Source organism: Dunckerocampus dactyliophorus, chromosome 1 (genome assembly GCF_027744805.1).
Source record: "Dunckerocampus dactyliophorus isolate RoL2022-P2 chromosome 1, RoL_Ddac_1.1, whole genome shotgun sequence".
In the NCBI taxonomy this organism is placed as follows: Eukaryota; Metazoa; Chordata; class Actinopteri; order Syngnathiformes; family Syngnathidae; genus Dunckerocampus; species Dunckerocampus dactyliophorus.
Window position 1 is genome coordinate 40,700,598 of NC_072819.1, and position 27,902 is coordinate 40,728,499.

Below are 27,902 nucleotides of genomic sequence, written 5' to 3' on the forward strand. Positions count from 1 at the left end.
TCTACCGCCCTCCCTCCCCCTCCTCATCCAGCAGCTGCCGGCCGGCCTGCTTCCCAATGAATGCCCTCAAGTGAGGCAGCCTGGAGGATACATGTGCTCTGGATCCTTCATGGTCCTTTCTGCTCCTAATACATCCAATGGACATGACAATCCAGTGAGGTCCAGTACCGTTTGTAATACTGGACTGGCTAAATAAGGGAACAGCAAAAATAGAAGCTACAGCCAAAATAATAAAAATGATGCTATACTGTATACCAGGGGTCACCAACGTTTTTCCTTGTGAGAGCTACTTTTACAAAATGAAAATGGCCGAGAGCTACTCATTTTTGTAACATTTATTTTCAGAGCTTATTTTAAACCCAAACAAAGCAAATATGCTTGTTTTACCAGAACATTAACAAAAAATCCACAACTCACATGATGTATTTCAGAATGCATTTCTTTCTACTGTTCTTTCATTATTAACTGAAAATCTGAATGAAAAGCAGGCTTGCGGGAACCTCATGTGGTCGTGGGGGGCTACCTGGTGCCACGTTGGTGACCCCTGCTGTATACTTACAGTATATGACATTGTCACTCAAACATGAGCATTATATATATTTATTAGTATTATATTGGATCCCATTAGATTTTGCAGGAGTGCCTAACAGTGTTCAAATTTCAAATATATTCAGACCTCCAAAGTTGGCATGGTCACCTTCTGTTGTCAATGTTACGTTCATGTTAATTGTCTCCATGGCAAACATATAACACACAAATTAAATTGGTTGTAAAATAAGTCAGAAGAGGACGCTAGAATGATAAGTAGTAATAGATTGATGGATTTGTAACATTTCTCCTTTGAAAATAACCAACAAAAGTATTATTTGCAGCTGTGGTTGAATATTGCAAATTTGACTGAAATACCTCTCTATCAATATTGCCTTACTACAGTTATATGGTCATTTGTCATTTCTGTCATATTTTTACATCAAACCGTACATTCTCAGTGCGTTTTCCGAAAACAACCCAGCAAACAAACTATTTAATAAAGGGTATTTGTATTTAATGCAAGGATAATGAATTTAAATGTATCTTTTATTACGTACATTAGTACTTTTACAGTATTAGCAAAAATGAAAGATGAATAATGTTGAATAATTTCTTCCTTGCAAACTGGTAAACATCTTACACAATAGTGCCGATTCAGATTGTTGGTTGGTGTTTCATGGCAAGGTGCTGAGGCTGCTGAAATATTCATGACTATCTCTGACAGGTACTCCACTGGTGATTTTCCTTGTAAGCAAAGTCACAAAAACCCACTAATCTGAGTGAATGTACCAGACAACTTCCATTTCATATGACAGTGCTACTGTACTGTATGCACTCAGCCTTTACGCTGATTGGGACATGCCCCACCACCTACCCCCTCTTTGCTTTTGGAATTGTGACATCAGACATGAATAATTATCTCAGTAAGATCCCCCAATGCCATCTGTCCAGTCAGTCTCCTCTTTAAACACTCACATAAACAAAAGACCCGCATTGCCCTCGTTACCCTCATTAGGAATTTAAGCTGTACTGTGACGCTACTCTCAGTCTAAATAAATAAGCTGTCAATAAATCCAAATACATCGAAGGACATGAGACTGCTTGGTAACTCAGTCTTACTTGGCATTCCCATGGTCAGTACAAAGGTTAGTACAATGTTGTACTTTTGTTAATATACAGTATGTGTGGTATTGCCATGAGTTAGCACACCACCGTTGAGTACTGGCAAAAAAAAAAAAAATCATAAAGCGGAACCTCGGTTAGCGTACGCCCCAGTCAGCACAATTTTTGGTTCATGTTGAAAATGAATGCCATAATTTTGCCTCGGTTTGTGTACATTTTCCAGTTAGCGTACAATGTGGCACGCGTCTTGTCGTACTATTAATACAGTGCGTGAGTCCGTCTATGTTCTTAATGTATTTTTAACGACATAACGTCCATATTAGAATCCTATTAGTTTGCCACTACATGGAAACAGGAACCAGAAGTCAGTGGCGTCGCCCGTCTACAAAGTCATGATGTCAAGATCATGGACACGGACACGGACACTTCCTTTGTGTTTTGCCAATTGAATTCAATAGTGTTTCTCTCTCTCTTTAACAAATGCTGGAACTTGCAACTTTCTGTGGCTCCATTTTGGGTTATTGAGGTGAGAAACACTATTGAATTCAAGAAATATTCATGGCAAAACAGAATGACGGTGTCCATGTTGACCTCGCTGCCACATCGTGTCTTTGGGAACAGTCACTTGGATTTACATAATTTCTTATGGGAAAAATGAATTCAATTAGCATTTCATTTTGGTTAGACCATTTAGAACAAATGAATGATGCTAACCGAGGTTCCATTGTTTTTGAAAAGCACCAGTATAAGCTTAGACACTGTCTACCATTGAATTGTTTATCATTTAATCAAAACAAAACAGATATTCCACAGACAAAGAGTAGTCATTCTTGAAAACTCGAGAGATCTGGGTTGATATTGCCATTTGGGCATCTCTTTGGTTTGAGTTAAAAAATATGCATGTTAGGTTATTTGGAGCCTCTAAATTGTCCATAGGTATGAATGTGAGTGTGAATGGTTGTTTGTCCATATGTGCCCTGCGATTGGCTGGCAACCACTCCAGGGTGTATCCAGTCTCTCATTCAAAGTCAGCTGGAATAGGCTCCAGCATACCCCTAGTGAGGACAAGCATAGAAAATGAATGAATGATGAGTGAATTAATTAGTTTCTAACATAGATTTAAGTCTTCATTGTTCTGTTCGAGGTTTCTTCCTGAGAGGGAGTTTTTCCGTGCCTCCGTCGCATACACATGAGTGTACGCTCATGTGGGGTTCAGTTGGGTTTCTTTCATGTATGAAGAGCGCTGTTCTAGACCTTCTCTGTGTGTAAAGTGCACTAAGATAATGTTTGAGCAACTGTGATGTCATCAGAACACTTCTCACCTACTAAATACCAGGATGCTGTGTCGCTTGGCCTTCCAGGATCCTGTTTTCACATTGACAAACGGAAGTGATCTGTGGTCAGTGCTGATTGGATGATGGTTGTCACCAATGAAGGAGCTGTGTTACATCAGTCTCCGTCTTCACACCTGAATAGGGATGGCTCACTTGTGTTTTTTGTTTGTATTTTAGCTTGTTAGTCAGCCATGTTTGCACTGCCACTGTTCATTAGCGCTGTTCAACGCTGCGCAAACAATGTTTTCACTTCTGCAATGGTATTCAGCTTCACTAAAGTTTGGTTTGGAATCATAGGATACTGTATATGCACTGGAGCAGTATGTTCAATAATCTTTGGATATCTGGACTATTCTTTTTGGGTGATTTATTCAGAGGCAGCCAGTGCAATACATGAATTATTTATAATATACTTACATTTTTTCCACTCAAGCACATTACAAAGGGCTTTGTGGTCCAAAAGTCTGGGAGCCTCCCTCAGCCGCGGGCTGTGGGTAATGAGCCCCTCTATTCATCCCCCAAGAACAAGCAGAATAATATGTCTTGTCTTGCCTATTGTATTGTCTGGATGATAATCTTACATGTTCTGCATTATTGTCAATATGACAAAGAAGTAAGTGGTGTTTGTTGTGTGTTTTTGTTGGGTTTGGTTTGTGTTAGATTTGCATTGGTAAAAAGAAGACTTAAACCAGTTCTGCAGGATGACTGCTAATATTTACCTTGAATTTACATCTAGTGGTAGCATGTGGCCCTTGCAGCCTCCAGTATGACTTTTATAGCTTTACACTGCCACCAAGTGTTGGGAGGGGGTCCATAGTTTGGTCCAAATTGGAGGAGCACAGCATTGCTGATATCGGGTGCATTTTCATTCGTCTACATGTTTGTTGGGTAAACTACTTATTCATCTTAAATTTCGTATCGTATTTATATTGACGGTTGAAGCACATCAAGTCAAATTACTGCTTGGAAAGTTAAGAACAACTTTAAGACTTTCAAACTCATGGACCGGAGCTTTGGGACAAAATAAAAGGTATATAGGATATTAATTGACTTTAATATCTATCTGAAGATGAAATTTCATTAAAATCTAATTGTGCGAAATATGTTTTTTTTTGTCCCGGAAATACAACATGTCTTGTTTGCATTGTTGATCCTATTTTCAATATAGATGCAAATAAAATATGAATAATGGAGATATCCATCCTTCCATCCATTTTCTATGCCACTTCATTACAACTAAATCATGCTAATTTTCCCAAATATGGAGTGGATGTTGGTTTTTCCCTGTAAAATAACAGTAAAGTGCTGGCAGTACAGACAACAGCTCTTTACTGTTATGTTACAGTATTTTACTGTGAAATGACTTTACAGCTTATTGCTGTAATAGTGAAATACAGTATGTTTCTGTATTTTTTCATTTTACAGTAAAGTACTGGCAGCAGAGACGCCAGCAGTATACTGTAAATTTGTAGTTTCCATACTGTTGACCAATTTCACAGCCTGCAGTAAAAGTAAAATGCAGTACATTTGAGTGATTATGTGACGGAGTGGCTCTGATGGGCTGTGGGTAAAATACATGTGCACATGGCACTTCCGGTTCCCGCATACAGTCAATTGACGCGGCGGCGCATCATGGGGAGGGTGCATAATCGGTGTTTCTGCCTGTCTGATAATCCATAACACTCATTTCTGGTTCCAACAATGAAACAAGCATTCGAATATACCGTTGTAAACCGTTGTGTGTTGGCGGCATCCACAGTCAAACATCGCACACGTCAACACACATTCCTGTCATCAATGTTTGCTATACATATAGTTATAGGTATTTCTTGTGGTTAGTCCATCCATCCATCAATTTTCAATGCCGCTTATCTTAATTAGGGTCGGGTGGGGTGAAAGCGAATCCAAAGCTTGCTGCTGCACTGCAGTGCTAAGCTACGTGAAAAATATGACACTTGATTTTCTTCCCTGGAGTTTTTGATAATCAAAAAAATGTAAATGGAGGTGGTTGATTTTTAAAACAGATGTTCATAGCCTACGTTAGTACAGTTGTAGTTGTCAAGGTCCGTGGGTCGATCAAAGCTTTTGTCTTGACTCAATGTCAAAGCAATGGGGTCCAAAAGCACTATTTTGGGGTATAAAATCTGCTCTAACTTCTTTAATATTTGGGGTAGAGAAGTGAATGAGGTATCAAATTAAAGTTCAAGTCATGCTTTATCAGATAGAATTAATCACAGACTTGATCTTACAAATTTCAAAATTTTGTAACATTGCTATTTAAAGATGACATCATAAGTGAGTTATCCTACTTCCCCTAGCACCAATAGGCTGGGTCGTTCACAAATGTTTCGCTCTTTTAATCCTGGGTAAGAGGGTATCGTATAAGGACCTGATCAGAAAGGTCAACATTGCTTGAGGCAATTTCCACAGATTTCCAATCAGAACACTGTAAGGATTGATGCAAACATGCTGACAATATGATCCTGAGAAAATGCTGTAGTTGGTCCAAAGTTACAACTTGTCAGGGTTGGCAAATCCGCTAAGGGAAGGCAAAATGTCGTAGGCCACTCAGGCGCAAGCTTGCACTACATCCTCAGGTCAGACAAGGACGAACCATAGCCAGGTTGAACACCACAGGACTACGGGGCCCACCATTGCTCCAGGCAGAAAGGAGCACGATCAACCCCCACAAGACGACTTGCAGCATCAGATGCAAACCCCACAGCTGAAACATTTCAGCAACACATCACGCAGGAAACATCCAAAAGAGACGGCTAGCAAGCCACACAGATAAACCAGTCAATTGCCCGAAAGCTTGCGAGAAGTAACTATGGAAAATCTTCATTTATAGCCTGCATATTGTCTTTCAGAGGTCGTAACACTGCCTCTTAGGAACACCTCATCTATGAGGAAGGTCGTGACGGATTTGGGGAACTGCAGCAGAGAAACACCCCTCTGAGAAAAGCAGCAGATGGGAAAAGGAGATTGGGCAGCTAGTGGAGGAACGCCGCCTCTTTCGGAAATCATGGAAGAAGGCAGAGGACCACAAAAAGGAGGGTATGAAAAACTTGTGGGGCAAAATTAGAGTCAGGCTCTCACACCTAAGGAGAGCAGAGGGGATTAGGAAACTGAGAAGTTGCAAGGAAAAGGCAAGATTAACAGCACTATTCAAAGCTACAGATTATAGCAGCCAGATAGTGTGCTGATATCCTCCTGAGACTAAGCAATGCATTTGTGTCATCTGTAAGGGACAAGGGTTTCACAGCCTTATTTCAAATGCAAAACATTCTACAAGAATAAAAACTGTTGTACGGTGGACATGGCATCCTGGGCCATTCAGTGATATGTGATTTGTTGGGGTTTGTCCAATGAAATGGGAGATCTGTCTTTCTGGAATGGCTGCCATATCGGCCATCATGTTTTATGGGCACATGAGAAGTTGTAAGTTATGATGTTTGTTTGGGTAACATACAATCCTTTTTAAAATACTGAAAAAACACTGCGATTGGCTGGCGACCAGTCCAGGGTGTACCCCGCCTCTCGCCCAAAGTCAGCTGGGATAGGCTCCAGCATACCCCCGCGAATCTAATTAGGATAAGCGGCATAGAAAACTGATGGATGAAAAAAAAACACATTTATGCAATGTCCTCTGTAGTGTACGTGAGGACTCAATACTACTTTTTCAAATAAAATGATGACGATGGTTGATGCAATAAATACACTAAAATGGGGTTAGGTTTCTGTATCATAAAAGTGCGAAACCCCACTCCACTCAGCCAGGTTGGACACTCGCGCGGACATTGACAACCGCGGTGCATTGTGGTCGTTGCAGTTTATTAGCTCATGTCAGCGCGGGTAGTCAGTTAGCGGTTCCGCATTGAGGACTACAGAGCTCCGGGTGCCGGACAGATGCTGCTCTCCGTTTCAGTGCTTCACAGAGGAGACGTACGGAGCCGTACAAAGCTGCTTTTTACGACTTTGACGCCGATAAAAGTTGACATATTCAAACATGCAGTCCGAATCGGGAATAGTTCCCGACTTCGACGATGGAGAGGACTTACACGAGGAACCCAAAACGTACTACGAGCTGAAGAGTCAGCCCTTAAAAAGCAGGTCAGTAGTTATTTGGCACGCCGAGGTGGTTTTGGTGTTTAGGTGATAATGAGCCCACAGATGTCTCGTAAAGTGCTCTTTGGGGCCAGTTATGGGCTCCCCGCTGACCTAGAGTGCCTCTCCTTGTGGATGTTTTTGTGCTGGCACGCTGTTATGCAACATTTGGGTGTTGTCTTGTTAACATCCACTTCAAATATTAGCCCAGAGAGAGTAGACAGGTCAGAGTTCAGCTAGATGCTCCTCAGCCTAAATGGCTGGCTAACATAATTACTTGTAGAAAACTGTTGGACATAAAACATTCAGTAGTATGCTGAAATGTACTGTTGTAGTTAGTCCCAAAACCATTTGCTTTTTTATTATATATTCTTTGTGTATTGCATTGTTTTTTGTAATCTATCATTTTAATGTTGGAGATTGCTGTTTGCACCTGTAAAGGTTTTGTAAACAGAGCACAGAGAGCTAAGCCAAGAAGTGCATGCTGTCTTTCAAATCCCCAGGACATAAAATTTATGAATACTGAATGTAGGCGTGCATATGTATACCATCAGGTAAAAGACCTCAGCACTTTACCTAAAATGTAACATGAAGATACATTATAGTATATGCAGTGTGTGCCTCTAAATGGTTGCATTTCTTACTATATAATGGCTTATTTTGTGACGTAAACTCAAAAATTAATATACTCTGCATAATCAATACTGAGATATTATAATTTACTTAGTCACTATTTTAGGTTTAATATATATGTTTTGTTTCCTTCAAGGAACACATGCATATGTATGAGCTCAACGGTGACTAAAGGTTAAAACAGGCCATATAAAGGTACATCAGAACAGCATGGCTTTGCTCAGTGTGGCACATAAGCACTGTAGCTGCTGTAGCTGTGATGTAACTGGTGCTTGTGAAACTTGCCGCTGTGCCCGTGTACAACGGTGATGATGTTGTGGCTGAACGGTGACGTCTTGCAGCAGAATGTTGTCTGCTTACCATAACCATGACCCTATTGTCACGGCCAGACGTGGCGAAGACAGAACTCCACTGTCTGTCCTCACAGAGATCTTATTGCACATGTTTAGGAGATTCCAGTTGTTTTGTGTCCGCTCTGCGTCTTCACATTTTATTGCAGATTTGCAGTTTTTTCTCCTCTTTGGTTCTGTGTATGGCTGAAAAAAAAAACACTATGAAGGAGAAAACTGATCATGGATGGTCAGCATTTTTTAAAGATAATTTCTTCATATGTGAAATGTCATTATACTACCTGATATATACACATGGAAGACAGCAGTGTGGTGCACTGCTTTTGGTATGGTGACATGAATAAGAAATATGGCAGAAGAAGTCACTCCACTTCTGGGAATCACAGATTATTTGATCTAATGTCATTTTATTTGGTTCATGTGAGCCCACTTCCTCCTCTGATCACATGACACTGACCCAGCATGTGAATAGTCTGATGACTGTTGGGAGACGTTGTTGTGTTACAGTGAGTTTGAACACTTACTTGACGTGTCAGATGTGTTGTGATGGTCGCTCCTTTCTGTTTGCAAATTTTGTTAAAAATAAGTTCTCTTCTCACGTCATGTTCTCTCACCGTGTATCCGTTTGACAGAACACTCTGGCTCCTCTGCTCCACACACCAGACTTTGTGCTTTATATAGATGTGACACAGCCAGTGAAACTTGTCTTTTATGCAGTGTAAATAAGGTGTTTAAATTTAGCATTGGATGTGTTATTTCTAAAATCAGGGCGCTTTTTACACTCGCGTCACCTCTGAATGTCAGCTCACAAGAAAAACTGATGCTGAAAAACTGGAGCTAAGATCTCCTATGCACAGGATTACTTTAAGGTACCTGTATTTTTTCATTTATAATTCATTTATTTATTGTGCATGCATACAATTGTCTCTCGTTACATCACTGTTCAAACATCACTCCCTCACTCTATCGTGGGTTTTTGAAAATTAATTAATCAATAAATGGCCGCTGTTTTGTTGTTTGACTATGGACTATTGTTTGTCAAAAAATATTGAAAGACAATGAAAAACATTTTTTAGATTATATTTATTATCATATGATTATATTTTAGGGCTGCATGGTGGCCTAGTGATTAGCACGTTGGCCACACGGTCAGGAGATCGGAAAAATCTTGGTTCAAATCTCCGTTTGGCATCTCTTTGTGGAGTTTGCATGTTCTCTGCGTGCGTGCGTGGGTTTTCTACGGGTACTCCGGTTTCCTTCCACATTCCATAAAACATGCATGTTAGGTTAACTGGCGACTCTAAATTGTCCATAGGTTGGAATGTGAGTGTGAATGGTTGTTTGTCTATATGTGCCCTGCGATTGACTGTTGACCAGTCCAGGGTGTACCCCGCCTCTCGTCTGAAGTCAACTGGGATAGGCTCCAGCATACCTGTGACCCTAGTGAGGATAAACGGCATAGAAAATGGATGGCTGGATTACATTTTATTATATTCTGGCCACTAGGCATCTGTAATGTGACATTGATGAGACATGACATTAGATTACATCACCTTGACACTACATGTTGTCAGCCATGGCATGTCCGACATGACATAGTGAAAAGAAATTCTCCTCTGATTTCGTGTGGAAGTGGTAAGTTTTTTACTTCCTACTTTGTTCTTCGTCCCCACTCTGTTTGAAACCATTTTGTAAGTTTAGAATAAATAAATTGGAGACTAACTAGTTAGCTCGGTAGCATGCTGTTTTTAAAGCGGCACCCATCTATTGTGTCCATGCAGTGATCCTGTGGGATCACTGCACGTCCAACGTTTGTGCACCCAGAGACAGTCCTCCGGCAGTCTGGACTCTTACATTATATCTACCGTATCTCATTTATTATGTATTGTGTAAAACTAAAGACAGGAACAGCAACATCAAATTAAAAGTACAAAATGACAACGCATTGTCTACTAGTACGAGCCTGGAGTTTATTTTTCAGAGAGGATAATAATGTCGCTGTTTGATGTGTGTGGTAACCGGCAGTGTGCTAGCATGAATTAACGTCAGGTTGTGCACCAAACAAATATGGACATTAATAACGTAATAAATAATCAATAACGTCATCAAACCTTACCTTTATTCATTCCCACACAGCATTTTGGACCAAATATGAGATGAAAGAAAAACGGGAAAAATACAGTAGTAGTCTCTCTGTGCAGTGTGGGAGAAAGTTAGCACACACACAACTATAGTGCGTTCAAGGACCGCTGAACAAGGTGGGACAGGTCTCCACTCACTGGTCATTCATACACGCACACACACACACACACACACACACACACACGAAACACACTCAATGAAACAAAACATGAAGATGCAATAACTGTAACTATATGTTATTTTTGTGCCCATATTTCAAAAAAATTGTATGTATTTACTTATAATGTATAGGTTTTTTTTCAAGTTTATTTTTTTTTTATCATTACGCCTGTAAGTGGACTGGTGGACTGACTCCGCCCACGGACCGGTAACGGGTCGCGGCCTAGTGGTTGGGGAGCCCAGATTTAAGAGACACGTTGAGGTGTACTGGATGATGCTCTACCTAAATGTATTACGTTACATGGCCATAATATCAGATTCTCTTCAAAAACATCAATGCTTATGAACCCTGCTATGTATGACAAAAGTCACTGACCCTCTGTGGCAACTTGGATCCTTTAGGTGTCATAGTTTTGGTTCATGCTCACAATCACAAGATTTATGCTCAACAAAGATATAAACACAGTTATTTTGCCGTCTTTGGAGTTAAACTCCATCCATCCATCTATTTTCTATGCCGCTTATCCTCATTAAGGTCGCAGGGGTATGCTGGAGCCTATCCCAGCTGACTTCGGGCGACAGGCGGGGTACACCCTGGACTGGTCGGCAGCCAGTCGCATGGCATGAGTTAAACTCAAAGATCTAAAAACATTTTCTATGCGCATAAAAGGCCTTTTTCTTTGGATTGTTCACAAATCTGTTTAAATCTGTCTTTTTTAAGTGCTTTTAGTGTGTATAGGCCCTCCACTTGAAAAGCGTTCCCCACTGACCTTGGACTTCACTCAAATGATCAGGCAGGAATGTCTTTTTCCATTTATTTATCAATTTCTGCCATTTTAATGGGAAAAAAAACCTTAACAAAAAATACACCAACCAGTGTAAATCAACACCAAACAGTGGTAAATTGTTACTCGCAAGCAACACCAAGTATTAGCAGTTCTGCTAAAATGTTTTTACCAGTCTTTGTATCCAGTATGTTTAAGCCATGAGTCTTAACACTATTTGTATTAACTATTTAATTGATAATTATTATTTAATTAGTTTAATAATTTTAAGCGTTTTCAGACTCATTTATATTTATCCTTTTCAATAAAATGAACTTTTATTTTAGCACTACACATAAATTAACTCAACCTTAAAGTAAACTGAACAAAATGCACCATGTGCAACAAAAAGCACAAAAACAACTTTATCGGCAGTCTCTTTAATGGGCGCCACACACGGGAAGTGACAAACAACCGTGATTGGCAAAACTCTAGCAAACCCTGCACACCGGAGGACGACGAGCGGCTGTGAGCAGCTGCACTAGTGAGGGACATCCGGAGTGAATTGTACGAGTCTCCCACGGTTTTGATTGGCTGTCAGATGTTGAGGGAATTTGGGGGTATCACAGTAGTTCAGAGGAGGAAAAGTGGCCGGAGTTGATTGAGTACTCTTGCAAGTACCAGGTCTTTCTAGTATTCAAGATAAACTTACATAAATGTCTGTGTAAATTAATGTAAACTTACTCTGGCGCCAATGAGTTCCCATGCCGCTGCTTTTTTCTTTATGGCTCTATATTCTTTTTTTAGAAATGTCAAGTAGCTCCGGGAACGGCAATTTTTACTTTTCCCCCCATATTTACCTGCGAGAGCATACTGATTAGGATCCTGTCCGCTCATTGGTCGATCAATGAAACTCCCGTCAATTGGGTGAAGATTTTTCTACCTTCTGGGATCACGTCGCAAGCAAGCATGTGCACGATGACATGCACGAGCACAAATTTCACACGCACGAATTTCGCGTGTTGCTTGGCCGGACGTTGACTCGCGATAATCGCCCTATCGTAAGTTCCGTTGAAAATTATTGGAGTAGAGGAGATGTCGCCTCCCGTGTGTGGCGCCCATTAATGAGGAACATCCTATAGTCCTTATCTTCACTCTTCCACGGTTGGCTCCAGGACATACTGGGCGTAAGTGCAGCATTTAAAGCTCAGTGCACCTTGATTGGAAGAGTAGAGTAGAGCGTAGAGTTGATCAGGTTGTTGATTGTCTTGATTATAATTGCTCTTTAACCAAGCAAAAATATGTTTTTTTCCGATTACTCGGTTCATCTAAAAAATTTTCAGTAGAATACTCTACTGACTAATACTACTAAAATATTCGACAGCTGCAGCCCTACTACAATCATGTGGATTTATCACTTCCTATACACTACCTGTAAAGCAGCTTAAATAAGGACATTTGTTGACAGTGATATTATACTGTATAATAATGTTAGCAGCAGCAAGGGCATTGTCACTGGTATCGTTACCAACACTTTATTACCAAACATTATTGTTAGATTAAAACGTAATTTGTGGCTTTATACCCCATTATCAAATAACCATGTCGTAAATGAAGATATATAAGATGTAGGGTAAGGATTATGTTTTTAGAATAAAGACTGGTACTTCTTCGATGACAACTTGAGTTATTGAGGACTGAAATAGCGGTGTTTACTAGCGGTGTTACAAGATCTCGCAAGATTAAAACATGACAAGACAAGATTTCTCGTTCAGAAAAAAATGTCTAGTGAGCACTAGGCCTGGGACAATAATAATTTAATAAATTAATCACACAATAAATGAAAATTAATTCAATAATTTTGCCGGCCTTAATATATTGCCAAGTGCATGCATCTCTGTTTTCTCGTCTCTCGCCTCCCGCCTCCAAACAGGCAGGAAGAGAGTTCACTCTGTGCACTGGTTTCAGCACCTTAGCGCATTTGTTCCATAGAACAATGGCATAAACTGAGTGAGCCCTTTTGTCAGTTATACAGTCTCTTTGTGGGTGGAGGCGGGGCCAGTATCATACACAGAGTGAAGAAAAGTGTAATTAGCAATTACAGTAGTAGATTGCAATATATTGTCATATATTTTTTCTATTTTTTTATTTGACCTTTATTAAAAGTAATGTTAAAATCTCGTCTTGTCTCATTCTCGTAGACCCAATCTTGTGTGTCGTCTGGTCTTCTGACACCCCTAGTGTTTACTGTATGTCCAAACAAGAACCGTATTGTTTTAAGTTGAACCAATTTCAGATGCTTAAGAGCAAATGTCCCATGAATACAGGCTTGTTGTTATGACTCAGCAACAGATCCTGGCTGGGGTTGAATGAGTGCAACTGATAACTAATGCAGTTTCCCCAGGTAAGACTTCCCATTCTGATGTCAGGCCAATTTGGGTTAGTTTATGAAACGTATTAATGCGACATAAAACTGTTGAATTTGTGTAACTGAGACACTGACGGGTTAAAGTGACTAAACTTTGCAGACCAACCACTCACCAGTAGAGACTCATATCAGTTATTCTATCTTTGTGTGTTTGGAATCTGTGCGTCGGTGGGCAGTACGTGTCGGGTACACGCTCTTCCCCTTGGCTCGGGTTTGCTCAGACGGGGGTTGGTCCCCTGTCTAGGACTCTGCATGGCGATTGGAGAGAGCGGGCTAGGCCCAGGAGCCTCCCACCTCTGACACACTTTCAGCACTGCACCAAGCGGCATGACTTTCACTGGGCTCCAAGGGCGGGCGGTGCGCCTTCAGGAATAAACAAACAAATATGGAGGCCGTCAGAGTGCAAGTGTACAGACCCTGCTCATTTGACTGTGTGTGAGTATGGCGGCACAGCGGCTAGGATAGTACTGGCATGTGTTAAAGCTATCGATTTTTTTAAAGTAATGTTTGACTCTACGTTCATTTTAGCTTGTGTTGTTTGTGCTGAAACAGCTTTTGCCCCCCAAAATCAGCATTACAGTGGGTGTTCACTAATTACACACAAATACACCATACACTTACTTTAAAACACAAAAAGTCTTCTTCATGTTTGCTGTTTTTAAAATCAAGCTGTTATACCATCAGCGTCCAATAGATAGCACTATTCATTGTTGTTGGAGGTTTCAAAGGGTAGGGGCATCTGTGTACTCCTACTTGCCCCTTTAAGTGTGCTCCTTCCTCATAAGAAAGCTTCTTCATCATCACTTTTCAGATTATTTTAATATGTTGTTTGGTGGCTTCGTATAAAGAGAAGAATTATGAGTTGGACCAAGTGGATCGGTCGGGCTTCCCAAGACTGCAGCAATTGTATTTTCTCCTTGGTTTCTTGGTTACACACATTACACACAAAGTAATGAGAGGATGTACATGCAAACACACATTACACACAAAGTAAAAAGTAAAAAAAAACAAAAAAACTAAAATAACATTTTGCATTTTGGCAGTCTATTGGCAAAAGCGGACCAAGGACATAATGTGGTGCACACACACACACATTCATTTAAGCCCAGTGTTACTCACACCCCAGCCCCAATTTGCCTTAAAATGATTCCGTATTTATTGAAACATTCATGCATGTCCGTGATCTTATCAAAGATTGTTGAGGAAACACCATCTTTAGCACCATTTTAAAGGATCCTCACAACTTTTGCTGTGAGTTACTAGGATTCTTCAAAACTGTTTTGAGCATATTAATACCATGGATTTGTGCAAAAATAATGACAATAGTGATTAAAAAAAAAACAAAAACATTGAAATAGTCTACCAGGAGTTTTTCCCAGCTGGTGGTTTAAAGGCGGATTGCACCCCTGGTTGGATGCCAATCACAGGGAAATATTTACCAAAGGTAATGTTTTGAGGTGCCCCCTATTTGGCAGCATTGCATATTTGAATAATGAAAATCAATTATTCAACTATTATTTGGCAGAATGCGCTTTACCAAGGCAACTGACGCAGGTGATTTCATATTAGAAAACCACAGATGTTCGTCATATCAGTATCAGTGTTGCACTATGGGGAAAAAGTAAGCAGAAGTTTGAAAGTTTCTGTTTTCATCGCCACTTGATGGCAGCAGAGTGGCTCCCATCACCGCCATCACAAGGCTCAGAGGTTCCTGCATTGAGCGGAAAACCTGCACTGGTTGCTGATTCATGCGACCAAGATGATGACATAGTAGTAGTTTCTGTGCACCCAGCTAGTCTACTGTATATGCAATGTTGTATATTTTTTATTTGCATGTTAATTGGTTGTCATGTACATTAGTTTCTTTAAACATGTAATTATATTCACAGGCCAGTTGTTACCCTTTTATCCCTGGTGCTCCCAACCAAGCAATAAGAATTTTTGTGTGTTTAATTTAAGTTTACTTTTTATTTAACCATAACCCTGACATAATACAGGTCTAGTGACTGATTAAGCAAGTCTGATGGTAGAACAAGTGCTCCCTAGGTTTCCACACGGCTGTGGAAAGTCTTATTCCTTTTTATTATGTCACTATAGCGTCTGGTTAATTAATGCATTTTGCTAGGAGGCTAATGATGTGGATAATCATGTGACCATTCCTGAAGAGATTTTTTACTCATCAACCCATTCCCCCTGAGAAGGCGCCTTGTTCTCTTACACCACCAAACACGAATCTCATGAGGTAGAGACAGAAACTGTTAAATGCTCTTGCGTGCCTGGAGGTGCTGCTGCACTTCTGTCTTGTTGTTACTGCGTCAGAGGTGAAGAAGAATGTGTTTTACGCCAGTTTGCCTTGAAGGGTTGGAAGTTGAGACTATTTATACTATTAATACAATTTAAGTGGATAGGCTCCAGCATACCCCCGCCACCCTAATTACGATAAGCAGCATCCAAAATGGGTGGATGGATGGATGGAAGTAAAAACTGTGAGACCAAAAATGTTTTTCTTAAAATACTAAAATTATAACAGCAATTATGAATGATATCCTTGATGTCTGTGTGCCAGTCGTCTAAAGCAGCACCAAATAACTGAGTGGGAACATGGTAGAAATGATGACTGCAACAATAAGTAGTAATCTGATTTACAAAGAATCCGACCTTAAAGTTTGATAGAGCTTTTGAACGCTTTAGTGGCTCACAGTTTATTAGCTGATACCCCAGGACAGCACTCCTGGTATCCCCACGCACGGCACCCGACACGGGACCATCAAGCACAAGTGGCCAACAAACCCTTTCTCAGGCTGATTTACATAAAATATATACAGTATTTGATCATATAACACACACAGGATGATGAACAGGATCAGTTAAGGGCTGCATTTTTCATGTGATGATGTGTTCAAGCGCACTGGTAATTTGAAGTGTTAGGAACAGGCTTTCAGAGATCAACCAATCAGATGATGGAAAAATACTTACATCACTGTGGGCCAGCTAGCCAGTTTTGCGAGGTGAATCTGATATTTGATTGGTTAAAGAAACAGCCCCATTGCTAATAGTGCTTAATTGACATGGGCCAACACTCCTAATTCTGAAGGCCCTGGGCAGATTACATCAATATGGCAACACACAGAAGTTGAAATTTTATTGGACAAAAAAAATCCAACATAACACATACCGGAAGCAGTGCAGCCAAGCGACATGCTACAAAATGAAGATTGAGTGTTAGGAATAAGTTATAATTTCATAGAACAATACTGCAATTTAAGTTTTAAATGTAGTGTCGGTGCTTCTGATAGAGAAGAGAAGGCTTTGCTGGCCCTGACTGTACACCACTGCCAAACCCTTTTTTCATCTGAACTTCTCCATGAAGTTTTTAATTAGATTAATTTTTAGAAACTTTACTATGAATTTCCCGTAGGGCTATTTTCAACCAGCATATAAATATCTAACCATTTAAGTTAAATAAATCCTGGGTGCAGAATATCAAAAAAACAAAAAAGAACAACTTGTGAAATGTTTGTCTATGAAAAAGTACACAGGCTAACGTTAGCTGGATGTTTGAGTTCACCCACCGTATTAGCACTAGTATAATTTGTTTGCTGCCTCAATGTTGGCATAAGACATATGAAATTTATTGTTTTACTTACTGGATTCTGACTGGTTAGGGCGGCGCCATGCACTCTATTAGTTCTACACTTTGAATCCGGAGGTTTTTAATCATGTTGGTCGTACACCCTCCTATGTTGCACAGAGCTGACTGGTTTCCTTCTTCTTCTTTTTTTTTTTTTTTTTTTTTTTTTAACTGAAGTTCAGCCAAAGTTTTGAGCTCACCTCACACTGTCCATGGTTGCAATGGATACACACGCTTCTTGAAGCTTCTTCTTCATTGGTATTCGGCAGCTTTGTCATTGTTGCTCAGTCCACATACAGGGCTTTGAAACTAGCGATCAAAATTTTATGTAACGATCCCAGGGGGAATTGGAATGTCAGTCCCGGTTCCTGTCGATGCTCGAGACTCAATGCCCAACCCTAACAACAAGGCACAGCACTGGCCGAAATCAGCAGGATAACACACACCTGGACGAGGCAGCACCACACCCGAAAACCAAAGGGAAGCTGAGCGTCAAACTCCGGCAAAGAAGCAGAACAGAGCAGGCGAAACCAACAGCAAACCAGTTTATGAACCCTACGACTCAACAGGAGCCACATAAATGCTTGCGACAAATGACTATGCTTTGCAAACTCTGCTTAACAACAAGTAGTCGTGCAAATGTATGAAGAATCCAAGCAATTATGTTGTTGTTTTTTTTTTGTTTTTTTTTTTTTTTTTACTATGCCTTCTAAAAGCCATCAGAAAACATGAAAACATGATTTCTAGTAGGTAATCGTGCACACAAATTTTTGATCCCACAGACCAGGAAATGATACAAAAAATGTAATTCTCTTCGGCATTGGGAACAAAACAAACGGAAAAAAAATAAAACATTAGATCCAGTGACTTGGATTTGAAATTCTGTGAAGAAAGAAACACAATCACTCTTGCAGACAAAGGACTTATGCATATGAGCTTTAAAGCAGCTTCTAGGTTTTAGGTGAAGTACAAAGCAACCAGAACTAAGCTTGACATAAAAATAAAGGTTAATAGAAGTTCTTTGTTCAACAGTAATTGAAGTTCATTCAAGATTCAAGATTCAAGATTCAAGAGAGTTTTATTGTCATGTGCATAGTAAAACAGCAGTTATACCATGCAATGAAAATCTTATTCTGTTCATTCTCCCAAGAAAAGAAAGAAAACACAAGAAAGAATAAGAACATAAGAAACATCTTGAAACATCTACTAGTTTATTAATCAATACTGTGTACCCAATGTTATTGATCACTTATTGTCATTATTATTTAACACAGATTAAAATGGCATTGTAAATTAAACTTCTGATATAAAAACCCATATACTGTAGCTGACGTGACCCTGGCAGAACAAACGCCTAACATCTTAACAGCTTGCAGTGGCAGATGAACACGAACTCTGACCATCTAAACAAACACTGGTATGCAAGTCCAGGCTCACAGGGAGTGACGGCAGAGACAGCCAAACACGTTAGCAAGGAAAGGCAGAGCCAATCAATGAGTTTGTGTGCAGTCTAAGCTTTCCGCTTGGTCCTAGTGCTTGATCTGTCTCCATATAGCGTAAAATTGTTCCTGCCTTTTGAAAAAGTGCAAGGGACGTGCTCCTTCTTATGATTATACTGCCCATCCCTCCAAGCAAATAATCATGTGCATTTATTCCTTGATCATTAAATGGATATAGCAGCTAAATTCTAAGTACCGGTATATAATCACATCAGAAACATTTAATTCAACTGAGTTTTCTTCAGACTGCATATGTTCTGCCAGCTAATATAGTGCAATAAAAGCTCACCATGATGAAATGTTTAATATATTAAATCTAATTTTAGGCCAGAAGTATTTTGACTTGATAGACTTGCTAGACTTTGCTGTTTGTCTAACTGTTTATAATCCGCAATTACCCTTTCATGCTCGGCAATGTTGTTCATGCTACAGCAACTTCATTAAGTGAATACAAAACAATTTTTTTTCAAATGCATAATGCATGAATAATGCATGAATGCTTTGGGCGATATTGATATTCAATTGTATTTTCAATACTACAATTCAATATCACAAGTGCATGCCATGACAACAACAAAAAAATGAAAAAATAACATATACTGAATACAAATAGTTGATTGAAATAACCCAGACAAGTCTTGACTAAGAAATTAATGACCATTTACTTCATCTGCTTCTTCCGTTTATAATTACCAGAAATGTTATTTTATTTTTTTAGCTTTTTTTTTTTTTTTTTAAACACATGTATGTATTTTTGCTCGTGTCCAGGGTTCAGTGGGTGTCTCTTCAGACAATGAGATTATATTCATCGGTGGGAGAGAAGGAGCGGGGAATTATGGTATGTTAAGGGCTCAACACCCACTGAATACATGGTAGACCGAAGCTGTGTTTGACTCTGCTGGCTAATTAGTCCGATTACTGCACAGCTGGATTGGCCAGACGTTTTGCTGAGTTTTATCAAAAGGATCACTCACTCGTTGAAGGCTTCATCCCGACAACTTCTGCTTCACCAGAGTCTCTCTATTTTAGGAGCGCAGGACTCTGTCTGGGGAGTAGGCGTCTAGGTTTAAAGAGAGTGGGAAAACCTGAAACAGCCCCTGTTGTTCCTCTTTCTCTAATGCAAAACCATTTATGTATGCATGTTGAATTTAGCTGACAGATGTTTTTTTGCTGTCAGTTACACTAATTCTTATCGAAAGCCTGCGCATCTTATCTAACTGGTGTGTATGTTAGAAAGAATAATGTGAAGAAGAGTACAAATAACGGTAAATTCTTTCTTCCTAGGTTTGTGGCTGGTGTAATACTGTAATGTAACACTGAAATGGCAGATAATAGGGAAGTACTGTATGTGGAAGATAACCAAACCATTGTGAAATTGTTCAGCTCATTATAAAAGTAAAAGAAAAAACACTGAACACAGTCCCTGGTCTTTGTTGGTGGCAGTAATACATTCATTAAGTATTCCAGCTGCCAGATCAGCCAATCACAATGAAAATTTAAAAAAAGTTATACTTTCTTCCTTGGCCCATGCCACACCCCTACATGAAGCTGCATGGGAATGGTTTCAGTAGTTTTTGTATAATTCTGGACACAGACAAATAGATAAAGACTCAACCATCCATTCATTTTCTATACCGCTTCATCCTCATTAGACTCAACCATGAAATTATTAATAATTAGAGGTGTAGAGGTGAGATTAAAATGTGACTATATTTCTCATTTAAGAGAAAAGCTGTCTCGCGAGAACAGTACAGCCAGACTATGAGGTATGGCACTGCTACTGTAAAACATAATACACGTAATATGGAAGCGGTACTGCATGAGGCAGGATTGGAACCGCACATTAAATATTTTGCACACACTACAAACCTTGCAATCCAAGCTGGCCTCAGGTTTTCCCAGCGTCACTCGTTTGCTCAGGTGGGTGAGACACAAGGTACTTTTTTCCATCAGAGTTTCAGATGGTCAAGCAGAAGCTGTAGTAATTCTACACTTGATCAAACATACTTAAGATTTGTCAGATCAAAACACGATCACTGCATAAAACCTATATCAAAACGTGTGCTATTAGCATCTATTTTGGAAATTCACTACTCCCTGATTTTACACTCTAAGCCATGGGAACTGTAGTTCTTTTAGCATAAACAAACCTAATCTACTGTAATCTGCAACCTACACTATTTTACATGTGTCTTTACATAACACCAACATAAATGATTAGTAGTAGCAGCTAGAACTGCTGTCATTATTTTAATTTTTAGAATTTTTAGTTTTTGTTTAAATTTGTGGAAAGAAGTTCAACAGTTAAAGGCATTATGCTTCCGTAGGTCATGCATGCAAAGTTATAAAGCATTTTAAAATGTACCTGCATTTTTTTGTGACTCATTTATATGAAAAAGTCTCATTGTGCAGTCGTATATTTTGTTATTTTCTTAAAAGTAATCATAAATATCGTCTTGTATCGTCTTGACATGGCAGCTGAGTGTATCGTGACACCCCATTCATATGTATCGTTTCCTTGTACTTGGCGGAGGTAAAAAGGTGATGTACAGTATATGCTCCTCCTACATTTTAGTATTCATTCAAACAAGGATGTTGTTTAAGCTGTACAGTATATACTGTATGTTGTTGATCCATGTGTGGCTCATTGTAAATTCAAAATATTGTAATTATAAGGCGCTATAACGTCAGTTTTTATTTTTTTTTTTACAAATGTTTTTCTGTTTAAATTTTTTTAATTAAATTTTTTTTACACTTACAGTATTTTACCTGCACATAGTGTGTACTTTTGTGACAGTAAATAAAATGTCTGTTAATTGAATGCAAAAATCCTTACATTTATTGATGCAATACATCATTGGCCAATTTTGCCTAGTATTTCAGAAAGGATGTAGCTTGGCTTTTCGAATGGGATGTCAGCCTCTGCAGACACAAAATCCTCATAACTATTGCCCGTGCTTGTGGTTAAGGAAGACATCGTCACCAATGCCATTCCAGCTGCGTTATTAATGTACAGTAAGATACAGTATTTTTTATAACCGCCTTATTTTGTTGTCTGTTGACGGTTAAGAGAAGCTGGGAGTAAGAATAAACGTGCTTCTCGTCCCTATTTCACTCAGAACTTGTATGACGTCAGCGGGCATTGTAAAACGCTTCTTCGCATTAACAAACGGTAAAACACAGCATTGTGTAAACACACACACACACAGCCCCACTAGCATGCTCTGCTAAAATAAACTAATCCTGCTAGCTTCCGTTCACGCTCCATAAGAGAAGAGTTTCAAAGTTTTTTCTCCAACTTTTGCCAGTGTTTCAGGTCGCCGATTAGACGCCATTTAGCGGCCAGCAATGGAAATACTTCCCCACGCAAACGTTCCTTCGCACGATGACAGCATTTCATTCACATAATGCCAGATTCTGCATCTAACAGTAGATTCTGTTTTTATTGGTCAATTCCACGATTCCGTCTGCGATTCCGTTAACATGGAAGTCAAAGGGCCCTAGAATTATATACTAAAGAAGGTATTGTTTTATTTAAAAAGCGGAAGTGTCAAGTTTGGGGTTTTCCGACATTATAAAGATCTTACTGTTTAACAGGGAAAATATTAAATTGTGATATTCATTATGGGCGAAAAATGTATTATAGAAAAGCTTTTATTGCCATTATGGTGTGTAGAAAATCTTAAATAAAAATTTTAATAAAAATTGGATTGAGTTGATGCTGCTTTTTATCTATTATGTGATTTACTTCGATAAAGGCTCCCCAAAACAGTACTAATCAGGTGGTATTTACGCGAACCATTTACTTTCTCCTCGTTCCCTCCTTCATTTTTGCTCTCCATCACTGCTAATCTGTCTCCTCTTTTGCTTGACCTCTTTCTCTCTTCATCTGACCTCTCTCTGCCCTCTCTTTTCACTTTAAAGTTTATGCTCGTCTCCTCACATTTTCAATTCCCCCCCGCCCTCTTTAGCTGTGGCTGTCTTGCCTAATTCACCAAGCATCGTTCTCTCCCTCTGCAGCAGCCCTGCGGAGCAGCATGGCTCCTCCAAACCTCCGCTCAGCTCCTCGGCCACAACCTCACGCATCTTGCTGCGACAACAGCTGATGCGGGAGCAGCTTCAGGAGCAGGAACGACGGGAGCAGCGGAGGCAGCAGGCCTCCCAGTACCCACAAACCACAGCAGCACAGACCCCTGCCATCAATGTCACCGTCCCTGCCCCGCCCGCTGCCCAGGTGCCCATGGAGGTGCTGAAGGTAGGACACACTCTGATTCTGGTGCTTGATGGCGGGGCAGATGAAGGAAAATTTGAGACGTAGTTTGATTATTCACTGATAATATTTCCATCTCTGGAGTCAGCATGTGTCATTGCTGCAGTCTGCAGTGTATTTATAGATTGTATTGACTGTGTAGACAGTCAAGCAATAACAGATTTACTATGAGTGTGCATAAAAAAAGAAGACCAGGAGTGAGTGAAGTGTGTTAGAATGTGTATATGGGGATTATCTTTCTTGAGAGAATTCCTCTTTAATGCATGCTGTGCTTCCAGCCATTTGGATTTAGCCATCTTTAATCCTATTTGCTCAGCTACATTCACATCTTTTCATAGCTTTGATTCCCTGGCAGTGCGAGGGCCAGGAGACTCTTAAGGTATTTCTGTACAAGTGGAGGCTGTTGTGTTTGAGGGCGCATTTTAACACCGCTGTTTGGTAAGTTTCCTTTTTGCCCTGTTGTCGCTCAAATATTGATAGAAATTGATTTGCCTGTTATTTAAAATCATTTTACCATTGTGTTCTTCTGCAGTGCGGTGTGGCTGTTTTAAAATTGAAATGTTACTACTGTTTTTTTTTTTTTTAAAAACACATTTTTTTTTCTTTTTAGAATTGTGTTCTGTGATTGTCAAGAATTTAAAAAAAAAATCTATTTTAATAATCACTGTAGAACAGCACTTTAACAGCCGAACAACATTTGAATTTTAAGAATTTTTCTTTAAAGACTGAATTAAAAATGTTTATAGCATTATGGCATTTATTCAGAAAAATGTCGGCATAAAAAAAAAAAAAATATTTGTAATAATCACTCCAGAACAACACCGGATTTGACTTTGTCATTGATGACTAAATGAAAAGGTAAAGTTGTGCACACATGGCATGCTTTTTATGTAGAAAAAATATTAATTATTAATAATGTATAAGTTTGCAGGAATACGTGCATTCATTACATTCATAATATCTACTAATTTCAAATATACTGCACATTGAGGATATATACTGTATATATATATATATATATATATATATATATATATATGCTCTGATTATAAGACATCAAAGTTGTATAATCTCACATTGGGGGTGTTGTAAAGGGCCAATACACTGGCAGAAATTGAGTAATCTTTGTTGAACTAAATCCATCCACAGCACATTGAGAGATTTCATGGTTGCTTGCTCAGCCACACTTTCATCACCCTTGCATGTGTGTGGCATGGGCCAGCTATGGCGCTCCAATACAGTACAGTATATGGGCCGCAAACACCGGTTCCCTCACGCAGCATCAACATAATCTGCAGCGCTTTGAGAGCTTTAGGACACCCCCTCCTCGAACCCTCACCTTGTGTACAATACGAGGAGTTGAAGTTATTTTTCTGGTTTGGCAAGAGCTTACAGACATTCTTCGCTGACTGAAGTCGTCAAATGAAAAAGCTGTTCCAGCTTGGCGCTGTTGAGCTGGGTTAACCTACTCCCCCTGTCTGTGGCTAGATTAACAGAGTGCGCGCAAAGATCAGGGGTACCAGGCAGAGCTGCTGGACCTCAAAAAGTGCAAACATTAAGCTCAGATGAGTTTATCTAAAGACTGATTGGACCCTTAATTAACCAAGTGACCTCTGACCTCCCGGGGTATAAGCAAGGGATCAGTTTAGCGATCAAGACAAAGGAGAGCACTGCCTTGCCACACACCGAACACTAATTCAGTGAAGAATGCTCGTAATTAGCCCACAACGCTTTCATTCCACGGCATATTTAAGAGAAAAAAAAGTACTTACAGTGGAATCTTGGTTAGCGTCATTAATTCGTTCCAGAAGGTCCGTCTCTAACCAAAACGGGCATTAACGGAATAGAATTATCCCATAAGAAATAATGAAAAAATGCTTATGAAAAAATTCATCCGTTCCAGAAAGCCAAAAATGGTTAGTTTTACAATTAGAGTTTTACATGCAGAAAACAATTGGAAATGCATATAAATATAAAAATGATGGATTAAAGGGATAAATGAACATCTAAGGTTACTTTTACCTTCATTGAAGACGTGATTCTTGGTGTGACTGAACACAGGAAGGTGGTGGTGGTTGATCTCGCCGCCACATCATGTCTTTGGGAAGTCACGTCTTCAGTGAAGGTAAAGTAACCTTAAATGCTCATTTATCATTTTCATTCATCATTTATATGCATTTAAAATTGTTTTATGCATGTAAAACTACCGGTAACCATTTTTTCATTATTTCTTATGGGAAAATTCTATTCCGTTAATGCCCGTTTTGGTTAGAGACGGGCCTTCTGGAATGAATTAATGACGCTAATCAAGGTTCCACTGTTTGGCGTTAACATTTTTGAGAGTCAACTGCTGATGACTTCATAGATGGTGACGTAACTTCCAGTTCTGGTTGCCATCTAAGCTAACTAATAGGATGCTAGTAACAAGGAAGGACATTTTGTCATTTAAAAAAACAAACAAAAAAAACCCCCATTAAGGACAAAGTGGGACTCACACAGTATACAACATGAAAGGACACTTGCCATGTTGTATGCTAAACGGAGAATGCAGGCAAATCGAGGCAAAATTGTGGCGTACATTTTCAAAGTCAACCGAAAATCACGCTAACTCGGGCAGATGCTAACCAAGGTTCCACTGTATTCAAAATTGTTGTAGGATGATTTTTTTCCCTAAATGAAGCATTTTCAAACCTAAAAATGGCTAAATGAACTAAATACATAAATATTCAGAAGACACATTCAAATGATGTGAATTATATGTAGTATTCTACACTGGCAACTAGATGTCAGTCATGTTACTGTGATGTTCGGTGAGACACACAAATCACCAGACTTGATTGCTGGAACAACAGGCTTTTATCACAGGTTTGAATTATCTCACAACAGGCACAATAATCCTTAATAAAAACACCACTGTTGGCTACGGTTGCGATCTTAACCTACGGCAAGTTAAAACTCAACTCGGAACCCCCTGACATCACTTCCTGTATGTCCGCCACTCAGCTCAACCAAGGGAGCACATTTATAGCAACACACACGAACACGAGTCATATTTATGTCTTAAATTGGTTATTTACTCTTATGTCAACAATATTAGGTAATACCAGTGTAAAGGTGACTATAGGGGTGTTAGTTCATGTCTAGAGAGCTCTAATAAGGTTCAAAACTATTTAGGTCATTTATATACATCAGGAAGATGGCCCCAAGAGATGAAGCACTGAGTGAATGTCTCAGGCAGTAGAAACTGGAAAAGAAGGAGTTGGAGGAACCATCATGGGACGAAAAAACCCCTGCATGGAATGTACCACCGACAGATAGCTGAAGTGGCGGATATGAACAAGTCCTACCAATGGCTAGAGAGGGCTGGACTGAAGGACAGCACAGACGCGCTAATCATGGCAGCACAGGAGCAGGCCTTGAGCACCAGAGCAATAGAGGCCCAGATCTACCACACCAGGCAGGATCCCAGGTGCAGGCTGTGCAAAGATGCCCCTGAAACACTCCAGCACCTAATAGCAGGATGTAAGATACTGGCAGGAAAAGAATACATGGAACGCCATAACCAAGTAGCCGATATAGTCTAAAGAAACATCTGTGCAGAATATGGACTGGAGTCCCCTAGATCGCAATGGGAAACACCTCCAAAGGTGGTGGAAAATGAGAGGGCTAAGACCCTGTGGGACTCTAATACAGACCGATACGATGGTGGTGGCCAACCAACCGGACATCATGATCATGGATAAGCATAAGCATGGATAAGACGGCCATTGTGATCGATGTAGCCATCCCCAATGATGGCAATATCAGGAAAAAGGAACACGAGAAACTAGAGAAATACCAAGGGCTCAAGGAAGAGCTGGAGAGAGTCTGGAAGGTGAACGCAACAGTGGTGCCCTTGGTCATAGGAGCACTGGGGGCCGTGTCCCCCACACTGGAGAAGTGGCTCCAGCAGATACCTGGAGAAACATCAGACATCTCCGTCCAGAAGAGCGCAGTCCTCGGAACAGCTAAGATACTGCGCAGGACCCTCAAGCTCCCAGGCCTCTGGTAGAGGACCCGAGCTTGAGATGCACAGCCACCCACCCTACCAGGAGAGATGGGGGGGAGTTTTTTATATACATATAAAATACATATAAAATATTTAATCTCGATTAATCACATTTTTTGCCCATAGTTAACTCATAATTAATTGCATTTAATCACAGATGAAACATGTTTTTGTCTATAAGAAATAGGGATGTAAATCTGTTTGTGGAACATGATGCGATACGCAACTACAACGATAACTACATCAAATTTTATGTTTTATTTTATTCAAAAAATAATATATAATTAGTATAATTACTATAATTTGTTCGGTCCACAACCTCTCTGAAAAGCAAAGTCCAGGCTCATACTGGTGGATAGTGGGTTCAAAAATAATATACAGTTGTTTGACCGTCCTTAAATGCACCTTCTCCCGTTTTCACATGCTGCACAACTAGATACTTTATTCATCTCCAAGAGAAATTCACACAGATGGACTACTATACTGTATTTTCTCCCTTTTTCTTTCAATTCATATTTGCTCCCAAATGCTGATACTATGTGAGAATGCATAAAGGTAAAATGTGATTACCTTATTAAGTGCTAATCTGCTTATTTGTAGTACACAACCTCTTTGGGAAAAAAAGTCCAGGCTGTATCTGTATTAATTTTGTGCTTTTAATTTGATGTTGGTATGAATGTGAGTGTGAATGGTTGTTTGTCTATATGTGCCCTGCGATTGGCTGGCGACCAGTCCAGGGTGTACCCCGCCTGTCGCCCGAAGTCAGCTGGGATAGGCTCCAGCATGCTCCCGCGACCCTAATGAGGATGGAGCGGTATAGAAAATGGATGGATGGATGGAATTTGATGTTGTTCCTGTCATAGTCATACACAATACACAATAAA

At 39.8% G+C, this 27,902-nt stretch overlaps 1 protein-coding gene across 3 annotated transcripts in view; it reads left to right on the top strand.

Annotated features, from left to right (window-relative positions):
• Window positions 1-6,869: 6,869 nt before the first annotated feature.
• Window positions 6,870-27,902, top strand: part of mitfb (melanocyte inducing transcription factor b) — a 42,465-nt gene continuing 21,432 nt past the window's right edge. For 2 of the 3 annotated variants that reach the window (XM_054778064.1, XM_054778150.1), the window contains exons 1-2: window positions 6,870-7,100; window positions 22,721-22,955. In XM_054778064.1, coding sequence (XP_054634039.1) covers window positions 6,997-7,100; window positions 22,721-22,955 — 339 coding nt within the window. In that variant the 5' untranslated portion in view covers window positions 6,870-6,996. Of the gene's footprint in view, window positions 7,101-13,615; window positions 14,006-22,720; window positions 22,956-27,902 lie in introns of those variants that run through there. The other variant, XM_054778238.1, reaches the window with a different exon arrangement.